General features: G+C 42.2%; 1 protein-coding gene across 3 annotated transcripts; it reads left to right on the top strand.

Annotated features, from left to right (window-relative positions):
• The first annotated feature begins 215 nt into the window (after window positions 1-215).
• ric8b (RIC8 guanine nucleotide exchange factor B) lies at window positions 216-12,528 on the top strand. 3 transcript variants are annotated; one of them, XM_038706921.1, is made up of 11 exons: window positions 344-427; window positions 857-904; window positions 996-1,625; window positions 4,288-4,382; window positions 5,833-5,983; window positions 7,240-7,338; window positions 7,551-7,695; window positions 7,929-8,076; window positions 8,226-8,345; window positions 10,120-10,244; window positions 10,292-12,528. In XM_038706921.1, exons 1-10 carry the CDS (start codon window positions 344-346, stop codon window positions 10,226-10,228), a joined length of 1,629 nt encoding a protein of 542 aa, XP_038562849.1. In that variant the 3' UTR covers window positions 10,229-10,244; window positions 10,292-12,528. The 3 variants fall into 3 exon arrangements, with proteins under 3 accessions (XP_038562850.1, XP_038562848.1, XP_038562849.1); XM_038706922.1 differs by having other exon boundaries at window positions 216-427; window positions 7,243-7,338; window positions 10,120-12,528; XM_038706920.1 differs by having other exon boundaries at window positions 216-427; window positions 10,120-12,528.
• Window positions 12,529-12,591: the final 63 nt, after the last annotated feature.

The raw sequence follows: 12,591 nt of genomic DNA, 5'->3' as shown, positions 1-12,591 counted from the left end.
CATGTCCCTTGTTTGTGTGGTCTTTTTCACAATATCCCAAAAGTTAGGTACCGATGCCATTTACACATGCAGATTCACCATGTTTCCTGCCTTGAAACTGTAAATGTGTACAGTACTGAATAAACCCAGCGGAGAGCAGGACAGCCCATCAGGCGGAGACAGTCAGGGGAGTTTCCCTGTTGACAGCAGCAGACCTGACGGTAACACACACACACACACACACACACACACAGACAGACAGACAGACACACTCAGCTAGCCGGCCAGCTAGCTAGCTAGCTGCACAGCACCCATTGGTCACGTCAAAATCAAGCAAACCATCTGCTTTCTTCAGATATCAGCCATGGATTTAAATAATATGTTGTTGCGACTTGAAAGTGCCAACGAAGAGGAAGTCGAGAAGCTTCTGAAGCAGTATAATCAGGAGGTGAGTCGCGGCTCTGCTCGTCTTTACATCAACAAACCGCGGCGCTAACGTCGCTAGCTAGCAAAGCTGCTAGCTTTGAGTCGGCTACTAGCCAACGAAGCAACTATGTTGGTACTGTCATATGATTTCTAATGGTGCATCGTTAAACATATCATACCCAAACCTATGTATGAGGCAAACAGGGCGTTGATGCGTTGTTTGCGTACGTAATGCTGATAATGCTACTACTGCCTGCTCACAAACCATGTTGCTAAGTTATTCAGAAATATTTGCAAACAGATATTTCTTGGAGGTCTCTAGGAAATCTAATGACATTTAAATGCGTTTCAAAGAGGTTGGGGTTTATTTGTAATACGGCGTGTTTAATATGTCTGTAACATGTCAGACTGAGTTGTTTAGTGTCAATAATGAGCATCTTATCTGTTTCAGAACAGTCGCACCTTCGCCTTTGACCAAAAGGAAGAAACCCTGCGGAGTGTAAGTACTACTTATGGGAGCAGCTGGCTATTAGACGATCCAGGTACCTCAGATATGCTATAATGTGTAATCCTTTCACTCTGTGTCATAGAAACTGTGTCAGAGTGTGTTGGCAGTACTTGGGAGGCAGGCGCAGCCCAGCTGTCAGAAGACATGTCTGGAGACACTCCGCATCCTGTCCAGAGACAAGCGTATCCTCGCACCTGTAGCCACCAAGGAGGGCATGCTGATCCTGGGAAGGATGGCGGGGCTGCATGCTGGAGAGGAAGGATGTGATAACGAGAAAAGCTCTCAGGAAGACGCCCAGTCAGAGGAGGAGGAGAGGGTGGTGGTGGAGGCCTTGAAGTGCCTATGCAATGTGGTGTACAACAGTCCTGCAGCTCAGAAGGTTAGTGTAGACGTGCAGCTGGCTCATGGCCTGTGTGCCACCCTGCGTACGGCCCGCACATGGCACCACGAGGTGGGCCTGTTCACACTTCGCCTTCTCTTCCTGCTGTCTGCATTGAGACCTGATGTGAGAGGGGTTTTGAGGAGAGAATTGCATGCTGTGAGACTGCTGACAGAGGTGCTGGAGCACACCCTTGATGTGCGCTGGGTCGGTCCCTATGAAGCTGCCCCTCCAGAGCCGCAGGCCCTGCCCATGCCTGCAGAGGACAATGAGCGAACAATGGAAGCACTCAAAGCCTTGTTCAACGTCACACTGTCTGAGGCTGGTGGTGAGGTGAGTGTATTGTAGAGTAAAGGTTCAAGTTGCAAGTATGTATGAAAGGGTTGGGAGTAGGTCAGCTGCGCATCACCAGAAACGTAAATATTTATGGCTCAGTCATTTGCTCAGTTACAGATTAGTCTGCCCTGGACCACAGAGATAATACAACTTTTCCCCCCACAACTTCCAAATGATATCTCTCACTAACCATTTGGCCTCTTTACGTCTTTCTGAGCAACACACTCAGCAATTTACCGTCAGTGGCTCTTAGCACGTCAGCTGAATCCCTGAAATGTAAACATTCAGCACAGCACAATACTCTGCAACCACTCAAAATGTCTACAGAGAAGGTTCATTTAGGGAGGGCCTATACATCAACACAGAGCTTTTGCGTATTTTCCGATCTTATCCACCAATGACGTCTTTTTTTACAGTTTGAAGTCAGTTTCATAAAAGTCTTTTATAGGCGTCCATCTTCGACTGGTTTTGAAATAGTTCCACCTGATCACAAAATACAGGAGTAACAGGTTGCCCGCACCAAAATACCCTTCTCTTTTTTACTTTAACATTCAAGTTGTGTACTAAACAGTGTTTCACTTTTAAACCAGATCAGTCACTGATATCCCATTCAGCATAGGTCTTTTTCCCAACAGACATTATGACTGGTCATAGTAGGAAGAGTGTGATAGTGAGTCACCGTGTGTTATTATTTACACTTGTGTTTTTATTTGTGTGACAAAATGTAATATCTCTTTACACAATATCACCGTCCAGCACTAGACTGCGTTTATTTGACACACTAGCTCTCTCTTTCATAGACTTCACACTAGTGTTGTAGTACTTGAGACCAGTCTTGGTCTTAAGACCGTTCTTAATATCACTTTTTGATGGTCTTGGTCTCGTCTCTGACTCGACTGCATTTGTACTCGGTCTTGTCTCAGTCTCAGACATTGAGGACTCGGGATTTTATTTTAAGATCAGTCAAGACCGTAACTTTGGGAATATCAATAAATTGCTTTTGCATTGTTTGATTTATTTGTTAACATCCTAACTTTGATGGATGTAAAACTTATTGCTTTAAAATGCAACCAATAACCCTGATAAAAAAGGGGTTGTTACTGTTCACGACTGTCTCCCCTCCCAGCGATGGTAAGCATGGAAAAGGCGCGTTGAATTAAGAAGCTTACGTTGATTTCAGCTGTTAGTGTTTGTATGGGTGTTTTAATAGGAATGCTGATCTTTCAGATCAGTTTGAGAAGTACCTATGATCTCATTCCACATTTTATTGTGTGTCATGTAATGCAGGGGACTGCTCTTGGTCTTGACTCGGTCTCGCCCTCCTTCGGTCTTGGTCTCGACTCATTTTCGATAAACTCTGGTCTTGGTCTTGACTTGGTCTCGGTTTGGGTGATCTTTACTACTACAACACTACTACAGGCCAAAAAGCTTTGTCATCCTCTGAGTGAAATAGGATGATATTTGCTATATGTGCTTTTGGACCAATGTGTGAAGTATATATTATATTTTATTGTCATTGATGTCGATTATGATAACGTTATTATGTAGTTTGGCCCCAATCAGACAGAAAGCGCGTTGCAGGTTCGAAAACGCGAGGCACACATCCTTTTGTGGTTGAATTTGGAAAAGATCAGTGCGTGTTTTTTTTGTTTGTTTTTTTGGTTTTTTAATGTTGCTAGGCAACCACCGAGTTGCTCCAGAGGTGTGCGACCTCTGACATGTATAGCAATTGTAAGTCGCAATGGAAAAAGCGTCAGCTAAATGAATAAATGTAATGTAATGATCGGGGCCTAAGAATGTATTTTAAGTAATAATCTGTTTGTGTGTATGTATATATATTCAATTCACAAAAAGAAAAATTATTTTACAAAAGAAAAATCTAAATCAGATCAGTATTTGGTGTGACCAACTTTTGCCTTCAAAACATTCATCAGTTCTTCTATGTACACTTGCACAAAGTTAGAACTCGACTGTTTTCAGCCATTTCTGAGCTGATGGCACTGCTGGACATCTTGTGATTACGAAGGGAAGTAAGCATGATGTGTCTTTCATCTGCTGTTTCTTTGGACGACCAACAAACAACCCTAACCCTAAACTTTGCCTGTTTCTTTGTGCTTCTTCAAAAGAGCTTGGACAGCACATCTGGAAACCCCTGTCTGTCTGGGAGAGAGCTTGCTGATGCAGAATAACTACCTTGTGTCTTGTTGCTGTGCTCAGACTTGCCATGGTGTATGACTTTTGACAGTAACCTGCTTCAGCAGCCTCACCTTGTTAGCTGAGTTTGGCTGTTCCTCACCCAGTTTCTGTGTCCGTTAATGATTGTGTTTCAACCTACATATTGAATTTACGATCATTAGCAGCTGTTTAGTATAATTGTTTAATCATGCACCTGCCTACAAAATACCTCCCTTTATTTAGAAGAATTGATGCTTTTTTGAAGGCAAAGGGTGATTGATTTTTCTACTTTAAACTCACTTTGTATTCTGTAAATTGACAAACATAATCTGTTAACATGTCTATTTTTGAAAATACTCTTTGCTACCAGGTTCCTGACCTTTTAGCTTAAGTCTTTTTTGTTTCCCTTATTGTTTTGCTTTACCTCTTAACAATAAAACTGTCTGCTTGGAATTAACGTTTCTGTACATCCTTGATTTTATAGGAGGACGACCACCAGTTCCGACTCATCGCTGCCATCCTGCGTCATCTGTTGATGCTGAAGACTGAGACGGAGGAGAAAACAGAGGAAGCACACAGGTCTGTTCCTCACTCCTCTTAATATTTTATTCTATTTTTGTAAGATACACCGTGCACAAGGCGCTCTCCATTTTGCAACTTTTGAAAGGACGCAAAACAAGCATGAAATGGCCCAGTCCCATGATGTTTCATGACTTTCAGTATGTAAATGTGTGTCCTCACTTCTATATTTGGTGATTGTGCTTTACTCGAATGCTGCTGTTGAGCCAAACTTTATTTGAAACTGATTTGCATAGAAAAGCACACCGATTGAGGACGTGCTGCCACCACTCAGTAAACTAACTTGTACCCATGTGAGAGGCTGAGTGTCCTGCAGGCAGCTGTGAGTGAGAGACATTAAGCCATTAAGACTGATAGCCCACAGTCCGATAGCACACTGCAGCATCATGGGAAAAAGGGCGAAAGAGACATTTCTTTGGAGCCTCGTTGGGTGTTTCATCTTCTAAATGTTCTTAGCTGTCGTAATACTGCAGCAGTATTTGCTTCTCATGCTAATTTAATGCAGGAATGCCAAGAATCTGTGGCCATTAACTGAAATTTAAACAATGTCTTGTATAAGTGACTGATGTTCCTCTTGACCTGTCAAGTCGTGGCTCAACTGGGAGTTTGGCCCCTTTTGATCAACAGATCAACATAACTCTGCTGTAGTTTGTTGGAATGTGACAGATCTCATCTAAATGAAATTGTGGAGTGTCTTTAAAAGACATTTCACAAACATCCTCACAGTATAAAACACGGCACACTAAAATACAATATTGATATTTGGCCTTGGCAGTATTCACCATAATCAGCCAGCTTTGTCCTCCATCGGTGCTGCCCAGACAACAGCTTTTTGTCTTTTCAAATTCACCATTTTACAAGTTCTCTCTCTCATCCAAAATCTTTCTCATTGTTTGCCTCTAATTGGCTATTGCCGGTCTTCTCAGACAAAATTAATGTAAAATCATACTAATTAGATACAAATTTAAAACTCTAGGCATGCTTGATGAATCTACCTACAGTAAAGGAGGTATAATTTTCTGTTTACTATACACAGCTGGGGATGGTAAACAGAGCACAAATTACAGTTCAGTTCAGTTGTGAATGACATAAATATCAACATAGATTTGTGTAGAATTAACAATGTGGCACAGATGGGAGTTAGATGAAATGATTTGACACTTAAAAGCTCCCCATCAGCTGTTCCAAAATGTAGATTAAAACCAGAGGTGATTGGTCCTTTGCCATGAGGGGTACTTGACTTGACTGTCTCAGGCAAAATGTTCCAAAGCTTTCATCTATTAATCATCTTATTCAGTTTTTAAACCTCATTTAGACTTTTTGGCAGTTGCATCTCAGAAACGGATGATTTGATGTGTCCCTTTTTATTTACTGGACTGTAAATGTCTCTTTTGATCTAAGATCTAAGTAATTAAAACCTTGGGGTTTTTTTTGTTTGTTTTGTCTCCAGCCATGCCGTCAATCTATTGAATAACCTGCCTGTGTCCTGCCTTGACAAGCTAATCGACGTGCCCGTCCAGGGAGGACTAGAGAAATATGGTGGTAAAAACATGGATGCAGTCCAGGTGTTACTGGACTTCATGGAGAAAAGGATCGACAAGGTAAAGTTCATCCTCTGCAGCGAATATAGAGAGGACTGGCTGCATCGTTTTCACACTGAAAGTTACTGATTATTTGTATCTCTTTATGTGTGGTTGAAGAGGGGTAAGAATGTTGAAGTAGACATTAGTGAGTACATTTAAATCTGTTGTAATTGACACTTTAGGACATAACAGACATATTTCGAGCTTAAATTAAACATTATTGCCAACATAGGCAAACTCACACGCAGTAAGAAAAGAAACACATCTTTGTGATATTTTGCATCTATTTGATATTTGAAAGTAGTGCTGAACCTGGAATCCCTCAGATCTGATCCTTGGCCTAGCAGAACAAAAATACACTCACAATAGCCCCTTTTCCACTGCACGGTACCAGCTCGACTCGCCTCGACTCTACTCGCTTTTTTTTGCTTTTCCATTGTGGAAAAGTTGTACCTGCTTCAAGGTACTTTTTTTCGTATCACCTCTGTCGAGGTTCCAAGCGAGCTGAAGCGATACTAAAATGTGGTGTAAAAACACGGCAGACTACTGATTGGTCAGAGAGAATCATCACTATTCACTGCATCATCATTGCGCACGCCGGACAGAGGCCATCAACAGAAACTTTTATATTTTACAATTTTCGTATGTTATTTCATCACTAAATCCACTTCCAAGTTTTGAGGTGAGAAATCAGCTGTGTAGATTTTGAATATTCATAGTTTTACGAAAAGTGATGGCGGAACAAAAATGTGCTTCAAAGTTTTCGGAGTTGAGGAGCCCCGCAAGTGGCGGCGGTGGAAGCCTGCACCAACCTGCGGGAGGAAGCCGGCTAGCCGCCGCTCACAGAGCCCTCTGGTCCCACCATCACACAGACCACTGCAGCAGCAATGGCAGAGGAAAACACAGCTGTAAGGTTTTGATCTGTCTTTACATTCTAAGTAATGCTGAAACATTTTAACTTAAATCAAGAGAAAGCTGTGTGAGGGTCGCTGGTGTGTGTGTTGCGTTGAACATTACATCGCGGCAGTTGTGTGTGGCACTATCTCTGGGTAATATCTGCAATGGAAAACGGAGGACGGGCGAGGCGAGTTGAGCTGGTAATGGAAAAACGGCAAATGACTACACACAAAGCTTTACCACATGTCGTTCAGGTTCTCATCTACCCATCCCGCCTTTATCTCATGATCCTTCATGTTTACCCCCGAGTGCACTGCTGAATAAAATCTATCCATTGTTTCAGCTTGTGAAGTGTCTGTGGTTTGTGTCACCTCAAGCAGGGCTCCAACTACAAAGAGGGTTTGACTCCGGTGCTCAGCCTCTTGACTGAAGGATCCAGGAAACACAGGGAGATCCGCATTTATATCAAAGCTCAGGTACAGAAGTTGCCAACGGATTTAAACAGAGATAATAAACTTTGACACTTTTTGTGCCCTGCCTTCCCTGTGGAAGTGTCTGAGTAAACTACTGAAGTCTTACCAGGATCCCAAACGTGTGTGTGTGTGTTATGTATTAGTCAGTGACTAGGTTATAGTGACAGAAAAACAGAAAATATAATCTGAACTAATTATAATCCCTGCATCTTCAGGTACTTCCCCCACTGAAAGATGTGAAGATCAGGCCGGAGATTGGCACTGCCGTCAGAAACAAGTTGGTCCGCCTTATGACACATGTCGACATGGGTGTGAAGCAGACTGCTGCAGAGTTTCTCTTTGTCCTCTGCAAAGAAAGCGGTGAGTGAGCTGGGGGCGGGGGGCGGCAGGCAGTGGTCGGGTCATGGGAGGAACATTGGGGAGAGCTTCAGAAAAGCAGGAATGGTGCCTCTAGTTGGGTCTAATTGTTGAAGTAGTGCACTGCCAGATGCATGATCGTTACATAACTGTATCTACAGCACGGGTCATCCTCGCACATGAACATTTATATGTAACTCTTCACAATCTTGTGTATCTGTGGCCTCGTCTTGCAGTGGACAACCTGTTAAAGTACACGGGATATGGAAATGCAGCGGGGCTCCTGGTGGCTCGAGGACTTCTTGCAGGAGGGAGAGGAGAGACAGAGTACTCCGAAGATGAAGAAGACTCAGACACAGAGGAATACAAATCTGCAAAACCCTTGTGAGTGCTCTGCACAGGGCTTAGAATAATAGTAATAATAAGAATTGGTGATCCGACGTCAACTTGTTCAATACATTAATGTGTATGCATTGATAATGAATGAATCCGTTTGCAGCTGTACATTAAGCTCGCTTGTGTGCTTGTTCCAGCATCAACCCCATCACCGGTCATGTGGAGGAGCCGATGCCGAACCCCATCGAAGAGATGACAGAGGAGCAGAAGGAGTACGAAGCCCAGAAACTTGTCAACATGTTTGACAAGTTGTCAAGGTGAATACACTAAACTAGGAAGTATTCAGAGAGATAATAACTTGTTTGTTTTTATGGAGCAGGGTCTGTTGCCTGACTTTCCATCAGATTTAATTAAAATCTGCTGATACCTGCTAACAAACAGACAGACAAACAACAAAATGATGCCACAGAAGTCTTTGACAAATAATAATTTGTGTTCTTTTGCAAAGGCTCGACTAAGATGATGAACTTTTTCAGTTTGAACAACTGTTGCTTCCCCTGCTCAAATTATATTATTTATTGTTTCCTCTGCAAAGAGCCCTGCTGCATTTGTGTTGACCTTTCCTTAGTGAGCAGAGGCCAATGTTCGTCAAGCACCATGTCTGTTCAAAAGGTAACGACGAGCTCGCTCCCTGCCAACCGATTCATCAAAGGAAGAATCTCTTGCCGTTAGCTTCAATTAGGCCTGGACTTTGAGCACGCCGCAGCATTCAGCTGGAGTAAAATGGAGGCTGCCGGCACGCCACCGCAGCATCTTTACCATGGCTTTGTTAATTATCACCTAATTGGCTCGCACAGTCGGTTTGTCGGCCCTGGTTCCTTTATGTGCCACAGTCAGGTTTTTAATAACACGTGTCCTGACTTTATTCTTCTCATTTTGAGGAGCCATTCGTTGGCCAGACAGGGAGTGGACTGAGACAGAGGCACAACTAGACAAAGCAATTTGGGTGGAACGTGGCCGAAGAGGAAGAGACACGTTTGAACAAATGAGCAGACGTAAGAAAGCTGACCTCATTGTTAAGCCAAAGAGGGGGTTGAGCTGTAATGAGGCGCGTGTGCCCACAAGAGGAAGATTCCTTTCCTCTTTCTTCTCTTTCTCTGATGTGATTATGAAGGAGAGGTGCTTCCTCAGTACAGGCTCTAAGGAGATCGTTCAGAGTCCTGCAAGAATGCGCTCCCCTAACTGCTTAACAGGTCCTCCAATTAGCACATATTCTGCACCCACCACATCTTACATCTGCCAGACCCCCCGGTCCACTGCTGAGGAGGAGAGGAGGGTTTGTTTTTGTTATTTACTCTAATTGGGAGAGGTGATGTTACATGTTTTTGTTTATTTTGTCTTGTTAGTCCTCAGTTTACCTGCTAAGTTTGACTAGTGACATAAGGCTGTGAGGCTGGTGGCGCTCTCTACAGGTTTTATCACTGAATAGATGCTGAAATGTTTTCAGATTTCACCACGTCTCCTCCATCCCCCATTTAAAGAACTTAACCTGTAGATTTCCCAGGATACGTTCAGTTTAATTGCAGGAATCAGTAGGAATTACATGGACATTTATATTTGAATCTCTTTCAAATGAATGCAAATGGATCCTTTTTAAATCTTTTAAGGATAATTCGCTGATAAATCATCTTAGAGGAAGTGGTGCCACACAGTGCAGGTATAATTGGATTAGGATGAAGGGGCAGCCGTGGTTTTGAGGAGATTAGTCCGAGCGCTGATCCTGTAATTAAACTCCCACAGGAGAGGAGGGGAGAGAGGATGGCCAGACAAGGGCGAGCATCCATGAAGCGGGGGGTTCTCTGGTGAGGGTCCTCGAGTTTTGGATGTAAGAGAGTAAAGATGTACAAATGAAAGCCCTCTTAAGACTGTCTGTGGATACAAAGGGTCCTGAACAGAGTTCAGGTTTTGTCTATAAGTTTGTTTAAAGTTAGTCATGTCCATTCATATGTTTGCTATGTGGCAACCTTCTGATCTAACCCCTTTCCATCTACCAAGTGGGCATCTCTGATTTTTTTCTTTTTGTGTCCACAGGCAGAATGTGATCCGGCCAATGGGGGTCAGGCCCGACGGGACCTTAGCACCGCTTGAAGAAACTCTCTGTGATGCGCCTGAAGACAACTCAGGATCAGACTCTGACTAGTACTCGGCCCACCTAGGCCACATTTTCCAGGCTAAGCTGACTAGATCTGTGTCCCATCTCAAGGCTGGATCCTTTGAAGGATGGTGCCCACAAAGGTGGGTTCTTCAGAGGAGCAAGAACCTGGCTGAACTTGTGCCTACACCCTAAACGCATCTAGTGTCACAGAAACAGTGTAGAGCAGAAATCAGTCAAAAGATCCACACGCTGTCCAGATAACTCCCTATGAATCACACTCCATTAACTTTAATGTCTTGGTAGATATCAGGACAATGTGTGGATCTACTCTTACAGAAACCCAAAGTAAAGTAGTTCAGACTCCCGCTTTTCAATTCGTATCACCAGGAAGTTTAGATGATTTAGAAAGCGGTTTCATGAAACCTGAGTGAACTTAAAGATTTTTGTTTTACTGCAACAAATGCAGCACAGCTGGCAAGTGTGTGACATGGTAACAGTAAATGTATCCATAGTTCTATTTATCTGTAAGTCAGGCATCCATTATTTACACCTTGCAGTGTAACAGCCCGTTAGACGTCTTCAGTCTACAAATGTAACTTCTGATGATCCATCCCTGAACTGGGACAGAGGTCAACATGTCACAGCACACTCCGGCCCCGTCGCAGCTGTGAGCCATTCTCCAAAGTGGAAGTGGACTTGATGTGTGACAGAAAGACTCTACTGCGGCATCATAATGCATAGGAGGCCTCTGTGGTTACCGTTGCATCTTCATCATTTATTTTATTGCTCCATAAGTTGAGAAAATGGGTGATAATGTGGTCTTTGCTGGATCATCTCACTGAAAGCACTGTTCTTATGCGTTATTCAGTCTGAATAATCATTCCTTCACCTGAGCTTTTGTTTTTCCACTTTAAAGTTGAATTATTTTTCTTCTACATGATTATACACTCTTTGTGTTTCTAGATAATTTAAGTGCACATTATACACACACGCACACACACTTTTAAACATGAAATCATTGTATCAGCCGCCACATCACTAGTACTTGGTTTGAAATCATGGGGCCTGTCCAGTATGGACCACGGAATTGATGTATATTTAGTAATCAGGCAGTGTCAGTGTGGATAGTTTAACTTGCAGCTCACAGTGAGTCTATATTTGGTTGTGTAACTATGATGAATGCTGCACATCAGTTAGTCACCAAGGAAACTTTCTGAATTCAGGGCTTTTTGGCTTACTGTCATGTCAATGAAAGGTGTTCTGGACACGAAGACTTGTTCTTTTCATTTCAAAGTGAGACTTCAAATGGAAAGATGCACCACTTTCCTGTGGTGGATCATCACAAACAGATTGTTTCTGCCTGTTGTGGATTCTTGACAAAGCAATGTGTAATGATTGTTTTCTAATCCATGTTACTTTTGCCAAATCTGCATGATCAGTTGTCAGCAATGTGATTTTTTTTTTTCTAGATTGAAATTTTTGCTAATTTTATATAAATACACTAGTTTAGTATATGTATAAACTGAACATTATTTCTTTGTGTTTGGTACAATTTAAATTAATGTATAGGTTGTCAGGTCTGAAATCAGCTACACGGTTGGTTATGACTTCACAACAGGTTTAAACCCTAAACTGAAATCCTCCTTTGGATTACTAATACATTTATTGTAAAAAAAAAAAAAAAAAAAGAAGGCTGATTACAATCCAGAGAAACTGAGTATTTCTTTAACCTTTGAACGTGTCATTATTACAGTAATATTAAATAATCATGAGCACACTTTTCACATGGCCTGTGAATCACCACTACTGCCTACTCATACACAGAATAACTCATAAGTAGAATATTTAATTGATCTGGAGTTGGCTTCACACTGGCACAAAAGACCTAACTCAGCATTTAGTCACCCTCCTGAATTTCATGTGAGTATTAAGTTTTTTTGTTTTTTTTTAAAGGTCAGATATTCACATGGTTTACAAATTAAAGGGAAAACCAACATTAAGTGTCTTAATGAGGTGTTGAGCCACCACAAGCCAACAACTTCAAGAACAACTTCCGTGCTCCTTGTCCGCAGAAGACCAGAGCATTCGTTTCACAGGATTTTGATATTTATCAAACCATTTGGTTTGTTTCTCCACTCATTTCTTCAGGTTTATCCCTTTAATATTTCCGTATGCATCTGTAGATCACACTTGTTTTTTTTTTGTGTTCCTATGTAAATGCCTTCTTTTTCCCCCTCCACAAACATAGTGGGATAAATCCAAATTGCATGTGAATCATTTCTGGAAAGAATACATTATGGGAACAGTTTCTTTTGCACATTTACATACTGTAAATAGCACCACACTTATTTTGTGTAGCGAGGCTTCCACTGAAATGTTAATAAACTGGAGAATAAAAATAGTTGTTT

The sequence above is a fragment of the Micropterus salmoides genome, unplaced genomic scaffold, assembly GCF_014851395.1.
Source record: "Micropterus salmoides isolate LMB-PRFRI ecotype aquatic unplaced genomic scaffold, ASM1485139v1 Ms_hic_scaffold_8, whole genome shotgun sequence".
Lineage (NCBI taxonomy): Eukaryota > Metazoa > Chordata > Actinopteri > Centrarchiformes > Centrarchidae > Micropterus > Micropterus salmoides.
This window is presented reverse-complemented; position numbering and strand designations above follow the sequence as displayed.

Excerpts from the sequence above, each read along its gene's own strand:
- ric8b (XM_038706920.1), top strand. The coding sequence starts at position 344 with ATGGATTTAAATAATATGTTGTTGCGACTTGAAAGTGCCAACGAAGAG. Across the intron at positions 428-856 it reads TGAAGCAGTATAATCAGGAG|AACAGTCGCACCTTCGCCTT; the intron begins GTGAGTCGCGGC and ends TATCTGTTTCAG. Across the intron at positions 7,696-7,928 it reads TGTCCTCTGCAAAGAAAGCG|TGGACAACCTGTTAAAGTAC; the intron begins GTGAGTGAGCTG and ends CTCGTCTTGCAG.